Source organism: Belonocnema kinseyi, chromosome 8 (assembly GCF_010883055.1).
Source record: "Belonocnema kinseyi isolate 2016_QV_RU_SX_M_011 chromosome 8, B_treatae_v1, whole genome shotgun sequence".
Lineage (NCBI taxonomy): Eukaryota > Metazoa > Arthropoda > Insecta > Hymenoptera > Cynipidae > Belonocnema > Belonocnema kinseyi.
The window spans coordinates 35,481,519-35,501,343 of NC_046664.1; the positions used below are offsets into that span (position 1 = coordinate 35,481,519).

General features: G+C 27.9%; 1 protein-coding gene across 1 annotated transcript in view; it reads left to right on the forward strand.

The window, feature by feature from the left end:
- LOC117178437 overlaps window positions 1–19,825 on the forward strand; it is a 33,955-nt gene that overhangs the window by 11,791 nt on the left and 2,339 nt on the right. Inside the window, exons 8-15 of the mRNA XM_033369863.1 lie at window positions 5,316–5,573; window positions 8,299–8,747; window positions 12,022–12,114; window positions 12,353–12,514; window positions 14,652–14,763; window positions 14,873–15,056; window positions 15,134–15,187; window positions 15,808–16,205. Coding sequence (XP_033225754.1) covers window positions 5,316–5,573; window positions 8,299–8,747; window positions 12,022–12,114; window positions 12,353–12,514; window positions 14,652–14,763; window positions 14,873–15,056; window positions 15,134–15,187; window positions 15,808–16,205 — 1,710 coding nt within the window. The remainder of the gene's footprint in view (window positions 1–5,315; window positions 5,574–8,298; window positions 8,748–12,021; window positions 12,115–12,352; window positions 12,515–14,651; window positions 14,764–14,872; window positions 15,057–15,133; window positions 15,188–15,807; window positions 16,206–19,825) is intronic.

The following is a 19,825-nucleotide window of genomic DNA, read 5'->3' on the forward strand; positions in this document are numbered from 1 at the left end:
TTTTTGCTGGGTGTACTCGAAAATTCCCAGGATGACAATGCGGGGAAGGTGCGGTTTGATGTCAGAGTGCAATAAAGGTTACGGAGTCGTTGGAAATTTTTTTTGAAAAACTATGCGCTTTTCGGAAAATTTGTCAAGAATAAAAAGTTCTTGTAATCAAATGAGGAATACGCCTGAATTTTTCCGGAGCGTTTTGAGCAAAATTTTGAATTTTGCAAAAATTGTTCATATGCAAAATCCAAAATTTTGCTCAAAACGCTTCGAAAAAATTCAGGCGTATTCCTTGGATGATTGCAAGAACTTTTTATTCTTAATGATTTTTCCAAAAAGCGCATCGTTTATTGTAAAAAAATTCATGAATGTTTTCACCAAAATTTTGCCATTAAGACGCCATTTTGAAAATAATAAAACGAAAAATCGATCTTTGAACCATGGATTCTCCAAGTTTAGACATTTATTCCACCGGTTAGTGAGATTCCAGGTTAATTACAGACTCGAAAAGCTTTGGAAAATGGTTCACAAAAAAAATAGGCACGAAAAATCACGTTTTTTTTTTGTTTAAACTGCATTTTGGGATAATAAGTAAATTTTTTGAGGAATTTCATTGGCACCGTCGGAAAGAAGAGATCTTAAGCAATAAAAATATATGTGTCTCAATTTTTTCTAGCGTCGAATAGTCTTAATTATTGGCCGTTGAAAAGCAGTGTACCGGTAGTGGCGTTTTGGCCGTTTAAGGGTTAAATCACATGTTTAAAACGATTTTTTAAAAGATAGTTGATTCTCAACAAAAAAAATCATTTTCAAAGAAGAAAGGTAAACCTTCAACCTACAGAGATATTATATTATTTTCAACAAAGAAAGATGAATTTTCAGCAAAATAGTGAAGCAAAAGAGAATTATTTTCTATAAAAAACAGAAATTCTGTAGAATATAGTTGAATTTAAAAAAATTCAAGTGTGACCTAAGAAAGATGAATTTTCCACAAAATACAAAATACATTATTTTTCAACCAAATAGTTGTTTTTCAACAAAAAAGATAAAATTATTAGATTAAGTTTAATTTATTTATTCCCCTTCCAAATTTAGATTTATAATCCTTTAAAAATTCCCTGATAAGAAATTATTCCATTTTTAACATTCTCAATTAAAATGGGAGGATTTTTCCTAGTTTTAAATAAAAATATAAAAATTTTCATTATCGCAAATTTTATTATCTACAAGTCGAAAAAAATCGCAATATTTGAAGAGAATAAAAAGAGTCGTAAGTGTGCAGAATTTCTGAAAATAAAACCAAATATCCAGGGACCAAATTTTGTCAACCAATATAAGATGTTCCTATTGCAATTTGTAAAAAGAAACAAAAAATTTAAAAAAGAGGAAAGAAAAATAAGAAGGCAAAAACCAAACCCCCTTTCTTCTCTTTTTTATTTCTTTCGTCTTTTTTTATTGTTATTATCAAATTACAATAAAAACACTTTTTTTTAAATAATCACCAACAGCAACGAAAACAGAAGGCTTCGTGGTTTCCTAGCTGCTCAATTTTGTTTTGCTTTGATAAGGGTGCTGTGTAAGTGCCGAAACGTTGGTGATTATTTTTTACAAACGTTTTTTTTTTCTTTTTTCAGGAAAATTTTTATCTTTTTCCAAATTGCAGTAGGAACATTTTATTGTGGTTGTCCAAATTTGGTCGTTGGATTCTTGGTTTTATTTTCAGGAATTTTGCACATTAACTTGATTATTGCACATTAAATAAGATTTTAAATATTATTTTAATCTCATTTAAATTTTTTAAATTTTAGAACTCGTACGATCCGAGCCCTGTAATTATACCTGCATAAAAACCCAAACCTAACTTGACAATTTTCCCTCTAAAAAAGTCATCAACATTAACTCTTGAAAATGCCTACTTCATTTGCAAATTGTAAACTCCATCAGAGCTAATGAAACACGCCTTGTGTTTATTTGATAACTACATCGAAGCCCACTGTTCTTTGATAGTACGATTTCAATCGCCTAATCGGATTTGTTAAAAGGCTCTTTTCCAGCAACTCTATCGCAGATTGACGATCGTTTAACTACACGAACACGAGCGAAATGTAAATGTCTGTAGATACCGAGGAATCAAACTTTCAACGTTTTAATGACCAATGATTAAACTCGCGTTATGGCTCGAGGGTAGCACGATCTTTTAATGAAAAGAGAAGAATGAAAAACATAGGGAAAAATAGTGATTAAAAATCCGTCAGAGAGGCAAACGTCAGCAATGTTCGTCTTAATGCGGTTGAACGTCACTCTTCTCCAGGCTCTCGGTCCTCTTTACCTGTTTGTGCACACCCGCGTACCTGGTTGTCCACCACGATACATTTTTGCATGTAAGTGGAGTAAAAATTTAAATTTCACTTGGGGTCTTCGAATTGATGTTATTCAAATCAATTCTAAGCAAATGGTGCATTTAAAATTCATTTATAAGTTTTTTCCCTCAAAAATAATTCACTTCAAAGTATACATTAGAGCTTTTCGAAAAAAAAGTTGTTTGCGCGAAGTTCTAATAGCAATTAAAAACTTTCTTTAGGGAGTCAAAAAGACTCGCCTAAAGTTTCACAAATAAAAGAATTCTTTCTGTCTCCGCATCGTAAATATATTCCGTTAAAATATATTTTACCCTCAGATAGTTTGAAAAAAAAAACGAAAAGTCTACTTTTTTGATTTCTTGAAACTTCAAAGTTAATTAGGGAGGATGACAATTTTATAGGAATTATCGCTATACAGGTATCAATCGGTTTGCTTTAAACTATTTTTATTGATCATTTAAATCTAAAAAAATTATTTTTTTGTTTTTGAAATTTGAAGAAGTGCTTCGTTTTTTGAGACTTTTCTATAGCTACAACGCAGAGAGACAAGGAATTTGTTAAATAAATTTTAGGGAAGTGCTATTGACTGCCAAAAGAAATGTTTTATTTATATTAGAACTTCGCGCAAACAACTTTTTGTTTTTTCGATATGCACTAGTATACATGTCACGGACACACTCGGAATTGGTATGCACCATAAAATATTACTTTGAGTAGATTATTAATTTTTTATTAAGTAAAATCTTTTAAATTTCTTAGAATTTAAAAAAATACCATGATATCTTTGAAATACTTTTAAATAACTCCAAATTATTGAAATCGATTGAAAAATATTGGACTTTAAAAACACCCTCAAATATTTAAAACACTTTTAAATATTTTGAAATTCCTTGAAATCTTTAAAATCTCTTTAGAATTTCTCGAAATCTTTAAAAATATCACAAAACCTTTGATATCCTTTAAAATTCTTGAATTTATTGAAAGCTATTCCAAAATTCTTGGAAGCTTAAAATACGTTTAACTATTTTAAACTCCGAAATATTTTTATTCTCTTTAAGATTCCTAGGAATCTTTAAAAATACCATAAAATGTTCGAAATCCTTCAAAATGCCTTCAATCAGAAATCGATTAAAAAATCTTGAAGTTTTAAAATATCGTCTATCTCAAATTCTTAGAACTTTTTTGATACCCCTTGAAATCTCTTTACAATTCTTCGGAATCTTGAAAAATACCATGAAATCTTTCAAATTCTTTAAAATACCTCCAAATTATTGAAATAAATTTTAAAATCTTGGACTTTTAAAACACTCTCAAATATTTCAAATTCTTTAACATAACTTTAAATTATTGAAATCACTTGAAAAATCTGAGTTTTAAAGTACCGTCAAATATTTTTAATCCTTAGAAATATTTTGATATCCCTTGTAATCTTTTAGTTTCTTTATTACATTTTTTCCAGTGTCGTATTATTTTTTCCGAATTATAAAGTAAAATATGCATCATCAACTAATAAAATCGTCGAAGTGAGTCAATTCAGAAGTGACAAAAAGGTTCTATTAGAACGATTTTCAGCAAGAGAACTTCTTCTTTGATGTAGCTCATTTGGAACGAAAAATTGGTTTTAATAGAAACCCTAGTTTTTTTCTGTGTAATATTGTATGTTGGGTTACAGCAGGTAAATGGGGGCATTGCATGAAATAAGAAAAAAGATATTTGAATTCTTTAGTAACTCATTATTATATTTCAAGAAGAAAGAATTTTTTATTTAATAAAAAAACATGTTTCTTTTTTTTAAAGTTTGAATATTACTCCCGCTCGCGGCATTTTTCCGCACAAGGATAGATTGGCTATATCTGTGTGACGTCATTCTTCGCGGGAAAATTCAAAATACATAAACCATGCAAATTTGAAAAAAACTGAAAATGGTTTCTAAAGATGCATTTCAATATATAAATGTCTTTAAACGGCTTTCATGTATTATTATCAAATAATGATGAATAATAATTACGAAAAAAAGAACTGAAATAGTCTGCCCATTGCCGACCTGCTTGTATGTTTTGCGATTCCTACCTTACCGCCACTTTTTTTATTTCCCAACGCCACATCGAACTGAAAATTTGGGGTACTAAACATGAAGCACTAAGAATGGTGTGTCTGGTCCTAAATTTGTATAATTATGGAAAAAGTTGATTGTTGTAAATATTTTTTTTTATAATTATTCAAATTTAGGACCAGACCCACATTTCTTAGTGCTTCTTATTTATTATCCCAAATTTTCAACTCGAGATGATTCTTAGTGTGAAAATAAATTGGGAAATAAGAAAGGTGGCGGTAAGGTACGAATCTGGTCAGGTGACCCACTCGTCACATGGCCTTAAGGAATTCTTTGATTTCCAAATACATTCTTTGTTTGTATCTTTGACCTTGCTGCATTTGCCTTTTATTTTCGATTTCTCGTTGTAGTGTTTTAAGACATTGATACGTTAGCTTAGTTAATCAGATGTCAAGTAGGAAGCCGCGTCGGCCGCGAAACCTGATTGGTCAAAATTTTGAAAAGTAAAATGGCGACTGAAGTGTTCTATTTGGCGTTCTATTTGGTTTGAATGTGACCAAATAGAGGTAAAGTGGAATTTTTTTTTAATATTATAAACCTACATTTTTTTCTTTTCTCCATAATGTTATTCACTACTTGAAGTTTCTAAAAATATGTTTATCTCATTTCATGCAACATCCCCATTGTTTTGGTGTTTTTTGTGTTTTAAAGTGTTTTCGTCTTTCTAACTCACTTTTGATATTTATTTATTAGAATGAACGACAAGAAAACAATTTCAATTGCATCGTTATTTAAAAAATTAAAAAAAGAGAGGTGGGCACCCGGGTACCCAGGGTGTACAAAGGTTGATAAAATTGGGTGTGCACACAAGGGTTAAAGTCGTTAACTATTAAAAGACTTTCTCAGTATAGTTACGGAAAATTACAAAAACGATCACCATGGGACTGAAACTGTTACTGCTTCTACTGTTACTAGTGATGCGTTACAGTCTCTCCCAGAACGTTGATAACGGTCCGAAAGTTGACGACAGATTTTTCAAAAGGTCGACGAACGCAAATTTGTACGAGGAAAGTATCTTTGAAAATTCGGTGGAAAATTTCAGTTACATCGTTCATGAAAATAAACAAAAGGAGAAACTGCGAGGATCAATTCGTGACAATTTTGTCGAGGTATTGAACATTTACATTAAATAAGTTTTTTTTTTTATTTGAGTTTCAAGACTTAAGGTCTCGAATCGACTGGAAGGTTAAAAAAGCCGCATTAGTCCCACAAAGTAAAAAATAAAAGTCGTATGGATCACTGTGATTGAAATAACAACTTTATTTGTCTAGGAACATAGAGTACATTTTTTAAATAATTTTTAAATAAACAGCCAGCTTGAAGGATTCTGAATTTGGGTTTAAAGTATTTCTTTCAATACTGTCAAACTTGTCAACTTTGATCATTTTCAAATAAGAGAAGTTTGTAATGTACATTAATTTTAGACAATTAGGGCTTTAAACTTGAGACTCTATAATTTAAATATGAATTTACTCATTTTTTAATAATTTAGACATTACAGTCCAAATAGCCCTCGAAATAGGAAATAGGGTGATTTTTCATAAACATAGGGGAATACATTTTTTTGATAACATTAATATAAACACAAGATTGAATTTAATATTAAAAGCCTTAAATTCCTGAAATTATAAGAGTTTTCATATTACGAAGTCGAATGGTTTTAGGAAACAAACTTTTAATCCTGAAAGTTGAATTTTCAATCAAATAGATGAATCGAAAAAAATGTAACCAAACAGTTGCATTTACAATCAAATAGTTGAGCATTTTCAAATAAAAAAGATTTTACTTTGAACCAAGCAAATGTAGTTTTAGCCAAATAGTTCGCTTTTCAACATACAAAGATGAATTTTTAACCAAAAGGTCCAAATTTCAAACAAAAAAGATTTAAATACAACCAAATAGTTTAATGTTCAATTCAAAAGACGATTTTTTAAAAAGACCGTTGTATTGTTAACCTGAAAAGTTTACTTTTTAACACAAAAGATCATTTTCAACGAAGAAAGATAAATTTTCAACTAAATAGCTGGATGTAAAAAAATATTATCTTCAATAAAAAAAGGAAATCTGGAGAATGTAGTTAAATTCTCAATAAAAAAGTTAATTTTGCACTAAGGAAGACAAAATTTCAACAACAAAAAAATTACTTTTCCACCATTAAAGGCGAATTTTCAGTCCATAAGGATGAAGTTTTTATCCGAAAAGTCGAATTATCAACAAAACAGTTTAATTTTTGACCAAAAAAGATTTCTTTTGAACAAAACAATTGAATTTTCATCAAAATGGTTGAATTTTTAAAAAAGTGATTAAACTAGAACCACAAACAGTTGCATTTTCAACCAAATAATTAAATTTTCAAGTCTAATTTTCAGCAAATAGATCGTTTTCAACCAAGTTGATTTTTTAACCAAATAGTTCAATTATAAAACAAAAATTAATGAAACAGTTGTATTTGCAACCAAATAGTTGATTTTTTTAGCTAAAAATTCGATTTTTTAAAAGTCAGTTGAATTATTACTCTGAAAAGTTTTTTTTTTACAAAAATATAATTTCCAATGAAGAAAGATGAATTTTTAAGCAAATAGTTAAATTAAAGAAATTTAATGAAAAGAAAATAAATCTGTGACAAAAAAGTTAATTTTTCAACCAAGAAAGATGAGTTTATAACCATAAAGGATTAATTTTCCACCATCGAAGATTAATTTTTAATCCATAAAGACGAATTTTCTATAAAAGAGATTAAACCTTAACCAAAAACAGTTGCATTTTCAATAAAATAGTTTAAGTTCATAGTCTAAAAGACGAAGTTTTTAGAAAATAGTTGAATTATCAGCCGGGAAAGTTAAATTTTCAAAAACAAATAGTTCGTTTCAGCTCATAAAGATGAATTTTGAACGAAATAGTGGAACTATCAAAAAGTAAATTAATTCGCAACCAATTGGCATTTTTATGCCACACTAAATTTTTTTTTGGAAGACAGTTAAATTTTCAGCAAAAAAGTTTATTTTTAACCAAGAAACATATTTCTCAACAACAAAAATTACTTTCCTATGATAAAAAAGGAGGTTTTTATCCAAAAGGATAAAGTTTCTACAAAAAGAGACGAATATTCAATAAAATACTTAAACTTTGTAATAAAAAATATGAATCTTCAACATAATAATTATACTTTCAACAAAATATTTTATTTTTTAAGCAAAAAGAATTAACTTAAAACCACAAAATATTTCGATTTTCTTAATGGTTTCTATTAATTGAGTTTGCATTTAAGTGAAAAAACAAAAAGGGAAATTTCTTTCAAATAGGGTAAAAAGTGAAACTTTTTAAAATATCAAAAAATTAGACCTTTGAATAATGATTCAAGAAATTAGAAATTCTTTAATTGCAAATGCTCTTAATTTAAAATAATAAAGCATTGATAAGAAATTACTCAATTTTTAATGATATGAATTAAAATAGTACATTTAAAAAATTTTTAATTATCGATTCTAAATGTTTTGTCATTTAAATTGAAACTAAATATGACGAATTTCGTACAAAAACGGAAAAAGTCTATTATCGCATTTTTCTTCAAACAGTCGCAAAAAGTCACATAAAGTCGCAAAAAGACGCAAGAAGTCATAAGAAATCGCATTTTAAACTAAAAGTTGTCTGATCCGAGGCCTGTAATTATACTTAACATAAAAAATAACTATACATAAAAAATCTGGAAAAACTCCCACGATCCGAGCCCTGTAGGGATTATAGTGGATTTTGAGTATAATAGGGGAACTGGGGACAGACTGTGATCCCTCTAAGACTTATAAAATTCAGTGTGTCGATTCTTGAAATTTTTAGGTAAATCCCTCAGAAAGAAATGACACGATGCTAAATTCTCGAAATCGGCAAGACATGCAAACAGTCCTTACGAAAAAATTCCTATCTGATCCAAGATTCAAGGAAATTTTAAAATCTGAACGTGATTTGAATTTTCTAACGACATGGTTGATGAATCGCAAACAGTCAATCGTTGGGAAGCCGGAAAAGTCAGACAGGAAGAGAATCAAGCGTAGGAGAAGTAAATTGTGCACCGTTAGCGGCAATGAACTTCCAGACAAAGTTATTGAGAATCCCGCTTCCTTTTCCAAAAGAACAAAACCAAATTTGAAAAAAAGAGTTAAAAGAAAAACAGACAAATTTTGGATTGAGAAAGATGTTAAAGGGTATGACGAAGCTCTCAAAATGCATGCTTTTATTGTTCGAGATGAAGAAGTTCCAGAGTGTGGAAGCGCTGCCAGCAAAATCACGTGAGTAGTTAAGATTTTTCCGAAAAGTTTAGCAATTTCTTTTTAAAATTAAATTTCGGCCCCCTAACATCTTTTGACATAACTGATTTAAAGAAATCTCTGAATCGTTTGATAAAAAGCAGCTGAAAGCTAAAGTGGTCTAAATTCAATACGATCAATTTAATCCTAAACAATTTTTTAAAAATAGTTATAGGACGCAAATCATCCCAAAAATCAGGGGGTTTTCGACCTCTTTCGAGTGTCGACTTTCACCTGTTTCCAGAACGATGTTGACTTTAGCAATATATTTTTCTAAATTCTAAAATATATAATAATTTACTTCTTGCGAAGACTTATTTACAAACACTTGATTTTGAGAAAAAGCGAAGATAAGAAGCACTTGTATCTCAAGACTGCACATGTGGAGCCATTAAACGGCTTCCTATATTCTTTGTTCTCAAAATGAAGTATTTGCAAATAAATTTCCGTAAAAAGTAAATGACTAAATATTTCAGAATTTAAATAAATGAATTGTATTGAAGAATATTAAATAATTAAAAGACGTCGTCGACCTCGTTCTGGGAACAGAAGAAACTCGTCGCTTGAAGGAGGATAAAACACCCTGTTTTTTTATGTTTTGCCCTCTAACTATTAGCAATACTTTTTTAGGACAAAATTGATCATACTGTTGAATTCGAAAAACTTTAAGGTTTCAGTTGCTATTTATGAAGTTTCTCGATTTATGGGGGAAAATAATTTTCAACACAAAACCAAAATTTCGAATAATTATTAATTGTATAGGTTGATTTTTCAATTGTTTTGAAGGTTATTCAAATAAAATTTTCAATCAAATAGTTCAATTTTCAAAAAAAAAAAAAAAAAAAAAAAGAATTCTCAATGAAAATTTGAGTTCGATATTTCAATCTAAAAACATTTTTATTTTGAATAAAAAACGTTTGAATTGAAAAGAAATCCTCAACCAAAAAAAATTAATTTTCAACCAGTTATATTTTTAGCCAAAACATATTAAATATATTCTAAAAGACACGAATTTTCTTAAAAAAAGTAAAATTTTTTATACCAAAAATATGAATTTTCTACAAAAAAGTTAATTTACAGAAATTTTCAACTAAAATGACGATTTACCTGAAAAATGACTTTTTTGCAAAGTAGTTCAACTTTTAATCTAGTAGTTGCATTTAAACAACAAAAAAATCTCAGCATAAATGTAATAGTTGATATTTCAATCTACAATTATTTTAATTTAAAACCAAAAACAATGGAATTCATAAAAAATAGATGAATCATAAACCAAAAAGATGAATCTGAAACCAAGAAGATTAAAAAAGATTAATTTCCTGTCGCAAAGGCGAATTTTTATCAAAATTATTGATTTGGCTTTAGGCAATTCAGGCAAATCGTAATTTAACGGAAAATCTAACTTTCAACATAAAGTACAAATTTCGAGTGATTATTTGATTTTTTAATTTTCTTTGTTTATTGGCTTTAAACAGTTTTTTTTACATGATTTTAAAATTTGACGGGAAAAACTTCGAAAATCTTTTGAGATCTTATACAGCCCTGTTAAATATTCTCATAAAATTATTAGAAAAAAAGAAAGAGTTACTTTAAATATTCCAGGAATCTTAAGAACATTTTTTTACTATCTTGAAAAATTTGAAAAGCTTCAAAATTTTGTTTTAAAACCTTAAAACCTCTACATTTTATTTGAGGTATTATTGAAATTATTCAAATTATTTTTGAAAATTTCTTAAAACTTTTAAATTTCTTTTAAAATGATTCCAATTTTTCCTCAAATTTATAACAAAATTGCATTATTACAAAAGTTCGTTCACATCTTTTAGATTCTTGCTTTATAATTTTGGAATTCTTTAGCTATTTTTTAAAGTCTTTTTAAATACACCCTTGAAACTGATGTTGAAAAATAAAAAATTATTTAAAATTTTCCAAGAAATCTTAAGAAATTTTGTTTACACTCTTAAAACCTTGCAATATTCTTAAAAAGCTTCAAAATTTTTTGTTTCAAATCTTCAGAAATCTGCATTTTTGTGTTGCATAAAACTATTTTCACATCATTGAAAAACTTTTGGAATTTAAAATAATAATGCAGTTTTCAAAAGATTCAAAAATAACCAGAAACTTGAAAAGTTTAAAGAGCATTTAAAACAAAATATAGATTTTCTTAAATTTGGAAACAAAATCTTTTGAAAGCGTTTTAATAATTTTAAAAGGTTTCAAGCAAAAAATTCTGAAGATTTGTTGGAATAATTAAAATAATTTTAAATTTTGAAAAATTAATTTGCAGAAATTCCTTAAAAAGATTTTACAAGAATTTCAAAAAAATGAAAAAATTCGAAAAAATTTAAAAAAAGTTTTATAATTTTACAGAATTTTAATAAAGATTGTAGGAAAAATTCCGTTAATTTTAAAATGCATTTGGAAGGCTTAGAAATTTTGAAAATATTCTAAAATAGTTTGAAACTTGAAAAGATTTAAAGTTTTAAAGATGTAAAAAATGAAAACTTTTGAACATGTAGAAAAAGAATCTTTTTACTCATTTTTAAAAGTTTCAAGAGAATAAAACAAAAAGTTGTAAAAAATCGATCTTCAGAAGATTTGAAAAAATTCAAAAATAATTTAAAACTTTAAAATATTTTAAATTTTGTTAACAAAACGCAGATTTTTCTTTTAAAAAAAGGTTAACCATTGAAAGAAACACCAACAATACAAAATTCGAATAAAATATGTGTCCTGTAAGGGTTAAGAGACTATTTAAAAAGATTTTCAACAAATTAAAAAATATTTTCCCATTTCTTCCAAACTTTAAAAAGTCCTACAATATATTTTAAGCTGAATAGAATTTTCCTAAAATTTTGTAAAATCCCGTAAACTAATAAAATTTTCTTTTCAATTTTGTAGATTCATTTTCGACATTTATGAAGTCTTCAAAAGTCGTTTTAAATTTTCTCAAGAATGTTAGAAAAGTTATATTTATATAACTTTAAAGACTGACTCATAATACTTTCTTGTTTTCAGATCGCAGAATCCAATTATAGTTTGAATTTAAGTGCTCAGAAAATTAAAAAAGACAAATAGCTATCCGAAATTTGTATTTTGTATTCAATATTATTTTTTCCTGAAATTGTAAACTACAATAATGAGTAATGATACTAATTAGCATTTAGAATTAAGTTAGTAAAATATGTTTCTTAGCGACTATATGATTAACTAAGGAGTGATAAATTTAACAAACAAATTTTTTGTCTTCTTTTAGGAACACTCGTTATTTTATGTGCAGTGGAGTTATTCTCAACAGCAGATACGTACTAACGACTGCAACGTGTATCCATTATGCACACGTTTATGAGTAAGTTTAAAGAAATATTATTAGAAATTTATTTTAAAAAATTATTATACAATTAAGCAAATTTTCTTTCTGCAACGCGAATCCAACACTGATCAATTTCTCTAGCAATCATCCCAGGCGTAGAGCTTCACAAAGTCATCAAATGTCAAAGACCACAAAAAATTAGACAAATTAAACAGACTAATCGCCTCTACTAAGTAAATCCCTTAATTTGTTGAAAATTTTAATTTAATTATAGGAACCACATTGATGCTACTATTTCGGTTTTAATTGGCGCGGTATCAAAAACAACTTATGTTATAAAAGCAGATAGTTATGAAATGCATCCAAAATTTATACATAATCCAGATGCGCAAGACTTTGCTACTCACAATGTTGCTATCATCACAATGGACTGCAAGTGAGTTGATAAAGTTTTTTAAATACGTATATACATGAGCACACGAAATAAAAAACTTTAAATCTAAAGTTTACAAATCTTTGTTCCATTTAGAAAAAATTTGTCAAAGCTGGACTGAAAATTAAATCATTCTACATGAAAATCTTGAATTTGGAAATTTTATAATTGAAGCTTAAATTTTTCAAATTCAGACGCAGAATAATTTGCACATATATGGATGCTTTTAATACTTTTTATGCGAAGAGTTTTTAATTAAAATCCATTAAACTGTACAATTTTTAATTTTAAACTTCTATAAATTAACCAGTCCTCGGGTTTCTGATTAAAATATATAAATCCAAGCCATAATTTCTAATGCTTTAAATTTAAAAGTCAATTAATAAATTTGTGAATGTTCAAAGTTATGTCATTAAAAAAATTCTAAGTTAGAAACACCAAAACTTTAAAGTTACCATTTTTTTAACTGAACGTTTTTTAAATTAAAATTAAATTTTTTTATTTTGAGCCGTTTAAAATTACAATTATTTGAACGAAAATAAAATTGCCGCCATTATAAAATGCCTGAATGAAACCAATTAAAAAATTGTCTCAGTGATGAATTAATAATGAAATAGCAAATATGCTCATCAAATGAAAGTATTTTAATAATTATTTTATTATTAAAAAATTTCTTGATCATTTTGATTCTGGAACAGGATAGTTCGTAAATTTCCATATGGTCGGCATTTTTACAGTGTTGGATATTTTATAATGTTGGGAATTTTTTGGTTGAAAAATGATCTTTTTTGGTTGAAAAATTATCTTTTTTGGCTGAGGATTCAACTATTTGGTTAAAAATTGAACTGCTTTCGTTAGACATTCATTTTCCTAGTTAAATATTTATAATATTTTACTAGAAAATTCATCTCTTCGTTTACAAATTTAAATATTGTGTTAAAAAATCGTTTTTTTTTTGGTAGAGGAAAATTTTATAATGAAAATCTAACTATTTGGTTGAAAAATAATTTAAGTTGAGAATTCAACTATTTTTTGAAAATTACTTATTCTGGTTTAATTGAAATGTTTTTTAATAAAAATAAAAATATTATTTGGTTTAAAGTTGAACTACTTTGTTAAAAATGCATTGTTTTGTTTGGAGATTCATTACTTCAGTTAAAAAATGATTTATTGATTTGAAAATTAGTATGATATATTGCTTAATTAACATTTTCTCAAAGAATTGTTTTTGTTCTTTAAAACTAAGTTTTGAAACTGAAAATTGAACTATTCAATTTTTGGTAGAAATACACTGGTTTTTATTAAAAATTAAATTATTTTTTAGCTGAAATATCAATTATTAAATTTGTTAAAACTGTTCTTTTTTAATTGGAAAGCAAAACCACTTGGTTAAATACTTTCGTTAAAAAATAATTTTTTTGGTAAAAGATTCGTCATTTTGGATGAAAATTCATATCTTTAGTTAAAAAGTTAACCATTGGTTTAACATTTTGTTTTAAATAAATTTTTTGAACTAATCATTAAACTATTCTATTTATGCTTAACACTTTATCACGCTTAGTTTAAAATGCAATTGTTTGGTTAAAAATTAATTTGCTTAGGTTTAGGATTAAACTATTTTTTTTTAAATTCATCATTTTGGTAGAATTTAAAATTTAAAATAAAATATTTCTTGTTGAAAATTGAACCACTTTGTTAAACATTTATTGTTTTAATTAAAGATTCATCTTTAATTGAAAATTGATATCTTTGTTTGAAATTTACTATTATATTTTACTTAATTACTATTTTGTTAAAAAAAACTTTTTATTCTATTTTTGGTGGAAAATTGATATTATCGAGTTGACAATTTAATTATTTGATTGAAAATTCATGATTTTTATTCCATTCGTTTTCTTTTTATTTTGAAAAAAGTTTAGGATGAAATAGTTTGATCAAAAATAATTTTTTTTGATCGAGGATTCTACTATTTTGTTCAAGATTCATATTTTTTGGTAGAATTCAACTAATGATCAATATTTCATTTTTCCGGCTTTTCCCGGGCTCAAAAAATTCCCTGTGCTTTTTCTGTCTAGTGGGCCATCGTGAAGTAAAAAACAACAAACTTTTGTACATCATATTTACTAATAGATTTTTTTAGCATTCCTAAAGACGCTCTTTTTATGCCCAAACTCCCGTCAAAATACGAAGATCTGGCTCACTCATGTTGTTCAGGAAGTTGCAAACTGTTAACAGTTCGGCAAACACCAAAAGTGAGTATAATAGATAAATAAATTCAAGCTTAGGCAATTTCTTTTTTTTTTAATAACACTTCAACATTTTATTAAACATTTCTCTTAATTTCATTTTAAAAAATCGTAGAACAGGCACAAAATCCTGTTGATGGATGCCAAGCACATTCCCGCAGCAGATCACTACGATGACGAAAATAGAAATCGAAGAGAAACGTCTACTTTTGTAAGAAAAATAAAAAAAGAAAACCGAAAAACTGCAACCCCTCCTGAGTTTTTCTATAGCGAACCTGAAAAAAACAACCTGAAACCCGGTAATAAGAAAAATGATTAAATCTTTACATTTATCCCCTAAAAAAATTATTTATAATATTTCTTAACAAATTTGCAGCCACTTCTAGTAGAAGACAATCAGATAAGATCAACAACTTTGAAAATGAAAGTGGTGAGTGCTCTACAATTATTTCCAACTCAATTTTGTAACAAACATAAAAAAGGGGTTTTTGCCGAAAAACACTTCCTTAATTTCCACTGCTAAATTACATCAGCAAAAAAATCAGAAAAATCATCGATTGAAAAATAGACTTTGATTTACTATTGTAATTCATTTTTTCAAGTGTACTCTTTTTAAAGTAGGCTGGGAAGAAATAATTTAAAAAACAAAAAAATGTCTACTTGAATAGTAATAACAAGTTATTAATTATTAACAAAATTATAAATATAATAATTTCTTCCAATAAATGATATAACAAGCAACTTCAAATTAATTATACCTTATCAGAGGGTCTTATTATGCTACTTTTTTTTGCATATTATTTTTTATTTCCAAAAATTTGTTTCTCCTTTTTTGCTGAAAACTCATAATTCGTAAAAAAAAAGCGGGACAGGGAGACAATTCGATCTTATTTCTTGATTTTGATGTTTTCTCAAGTTTAAAGGGGAAAATGTGAAAAAAGGCGATTAGGTACAAATGAGGACGGACTGTGATCCCTAAATTTGATTTTTTTTAATGAAATAATTGTTTTGACACCAATGTCAAAATAAAGAAAAGAAAAAAAATTTCAGTTGGTGAAGGCCTGGGAGAATTATCTCAAAAGATAATGGTAGAAACGCACCGATCAAATTTTGACGATGAACCGATACCTGTACCTGCTAACATGACGGCCAAAAATGAAAAGTCTGTCGATAACTTCGTAAAAGATATTTCTGAAAAAGCTGTGGAACAAATAAATAGAATGTTGACTGACGAAGAATCGAAAAATAGGGTTTTGCCAGGCATTAGTGAAACTGGAGCCGAGATGGTAGATCAAATTGCTCAAACTGTTGCAAAATCTGTGATGTCAAATTTAAATCTTACGCGAATGTCGACAGTCGAGATGCTGAGCAATTCTTTAGCCGATCCAGATGCTAAATATTACAATTGTCCACCATTGGGATCACCAATCATCGTAAACAAGACTCTGGTAATTTTACCATTATTTAAATATTTATTTAGTTTGATTTTAATTCAAATGAATTAGCAATTATTGAATAAAATGGAGAGAGGAAAGGGAAAATAGTAACCTCAAAAAATTTGCGCTAAAAACATTAGCTAAAAACATAGTGAGCATTAGTAAACCTTAGAAAAGGCCAATAACAACCATTTACCATCTTTAGGGCGAAGGTCAACAATAAAGATCCTTAGAATAGCTCATCAACAAATCCTATGAATGTTAAAAAACAATCCCTCGAAAAGTGCAAATAAAATGATAGTTAGAAATCAAAATTAACAACCCAGATGAAGAATCTATAATAGCCCTTAACAAAGGTCAATAACAATCTCTATAGATGACCAATAACAATTGATAGAAACGGTCCATAACAACTCTTAATAAACAACATTAACAAAACGTAACAAATGTCACCAATAATCGATAAATAAACCTCTATAAGTGATAAATACGCATATTTACAGAAGGAAAATAATAAACCCCAGAAATGGACATTATCAATTCCTATCAAAGTTCAATAATGATAAACCCTAGAATGGCTTAATAAAAATCCCTATAAATGAATAATTACAATTCCTAGAAACGGTCAATAACAACTCCTAATAACCGACAATAATAACACCTCCCAAATATAAATAGTCAAAAGCAATCCCTAACAACGGTCAATAATGACAGTCCCTGAAATATCTCAAAAACAACCCCTATGAATAGTAAAAGCAATCCCTAGCAAAGTTCAATAATTAACGACCTTTAAAAATCTGAAATAATCTAGATGAACGATCTACAATAATCCTTAACAAAGATCAATAATAACCCCTATAAATTACCACTACAATTCCTAGAAACGGTCAATAACAACTTTCATTAACTGCCAATAATAAAACCTAACAAACAGAAATAGTCAAAAGCGATCCCTAGCAACATTTCAATCATAACAACCCCTAGAATAGATTAAAAAACCTATAAATGTTATAAAAGAAATTCTAGGAAAGCTCAATAATAACGACCCCTGGAAATCGTAATTACGATTCGTAATTAATAATCTGGATGAAAAATCTACAATAACCCTTAAACGAAGATCAATAACAACCCCTATAAATGACCAGTTACTATTTCTAAAAATGGTATATAATAATAATAATAATAATAATAATAATAATAATAATAATAATAATAATAATAACTCATAGATTAGCTCAACAACAACCTCTATGAATGGTAAAAACCAATCCATAGTGCAAGTCAATAATAACGACCCCTAGAAATCACAATTAATAACAAAGATGAACAATCTACAATAACCCTTAAAAAGAGCCAATAAAACCCATATAAATAACCAATAACAATTCCTAAAAGCGGTCAATAACAACTTTAAATAAATGACAATAATAAGACCTCACAAATAGAAATGGTCAAAAGCGATCCCTAGATACGGTCAATAATATCAACCCCTAGAATATTAAAAAAAACGCTATAAATGTTATAAGACAAAAAGGTCAATAATGACATCCCCTAGAATGGCTCAATAACAACCCCAGAATGACTCGATAACAACAACTATGAATGGTTAAAACAATCTCTAGAAAAGGTCAATCATAAAACCCCCTAGAAATCGTATTAAATAACCCCGATGCACAATGACAATCCCTTTAAAAGGCCAATACCAAAATCATAGAAACGGTCAATAACAACTTCTCGAAAGGGCTAATTAAAATATTTGTAATGGGTCAATAACAACCCATAAAATAGTCAATAGAAACCTTTATAAGGGTCAATTAATATTCTTCGAAACGGATAATAACCGCTAGAAATAATAAATAACACCCCCCCCCAATCCCTACAAAAGACAAAAAAATCCTAGCAACAGTCAATAATTAAAACCACTAAACATTGTAATAATTAATCCGGATAGACAATCTAGATCAACCCTAAACAACGGTCAATAATAACACCTATAAATAACCAACAAATATTCCTAGAAACGACCAATAACAACTCCTAGGAGAGTTTAATTAAAATCCTTGAAAAGGGTCAATAACAACCCCTAAAATAGTAAATGGCAATACTTCGAATGGATTAATAAATATCCTTGGAAACGGATAATATCCTCTAGAAATGGTAAATAACAATCCCGAGAAATCGTCAATGATAACCCCTAGAAATCATAATTATTAATTTAGATTAAGGATTAACCAGAAAACGTAACAACAGTTCAAAACAATTTCAAAACGCATCAGAAAAAAGTCTTAGTATGGCAAAAACAGTCCCAAAAATGTGCAATAACAACTCCAATAGTGAAACAATAAATATTCTTCAACAAGGTTAATCACAATCCTTAGCGATGGTTCAAAGGGTTGTTATTTTCAAAACATTCGAAATTTTTGAGATTCTAAATATTATTCTACGAATCCTTAACAACTGACAAATGTTTATGGAAACTGAAATGAAAGACACAATTAATTTCTTCAGGTTGAAATTTGTACCCGACAACAATAGTGATTCCCATAAGAGTTAATGCTGTCGGATTAGGGTACAAAATTTCCCTACAAAATTTACAATAGCCGACTTTTTTTAAATTATGGCTTACTAATTAACTGTATGGATCATATGGTAATCCAAAAACGTGTTGTATTGTTTCTTTATGGTGGTTGTACAAATTTGGTGGTTGGATTCTTGGTTTTATTTTGAGGAATTATGCACATTCATTTTATTATTGGGCGTTAAATAGGATTTTAAATTTGATTTTAACAACATTTAAATGTCTTTAATTTTCATTTGAAGTATTCTTATACTCTAGCCCCCCCCCCCAGCCTAAAAAAATTTCTTCGAATCCAAAAAAACGCATTAAAAAAATTAATATTTAGAGGTTCCGTAACGCTCATAATGTTTAAAACGTATATCGTGAAAGAAAAAACATTTTTGTAAATTTTAGATAATCGTCAGTATTAGGTATTCTGAGTTTTCAGTCTTTCTCTCCCTAATTACCCATAAATTAGATAACAACAATTATTTTTTGAATTTCATCCCTACATTAGGGTACAGATAAAATCCCATCAGTGAAAAATACATACAATAATTTTGTTGTTGTAACCAGACGTTTCAAAAAATGGTTTCATCAATTTATTATTGTTTATAGCAATTTTATCTTGGAATAGTGGCAGAAAGTAGAGGTTTCATCTGAAATTTTCAACTTCAGTTGTGATTTTTCTGAAATGTTCCAAATTTTGTGGCTTTTTAGATATGAACAAATAATAAATAAATGTCAAAGGAAATCATTTTTCAAATAGTATTCCATCTTTTTTTGAATGAAATATTTTCACTTTTTGCTAATATTGTAAAAAGATTATTTAATTAAAGAAGCTCTCTTATAGTAAAGATAAAAATAAAATGGAATAATTAGGGGAAGGTATGAGGAGTAGATCTGTAAATAAACTGTCAAAATTTTGTTTTGAATCAGAGAAAAAATATCCATCGAACAAAGAACTCTCTACTAGCTATTCACTGAAAAACAGGATACCGTTGACAAATTTCGCCCCATGAATTTGCACCTCCCCCCCCCCATAGCGAGGAGGTATGTATATTAAATGACTCTA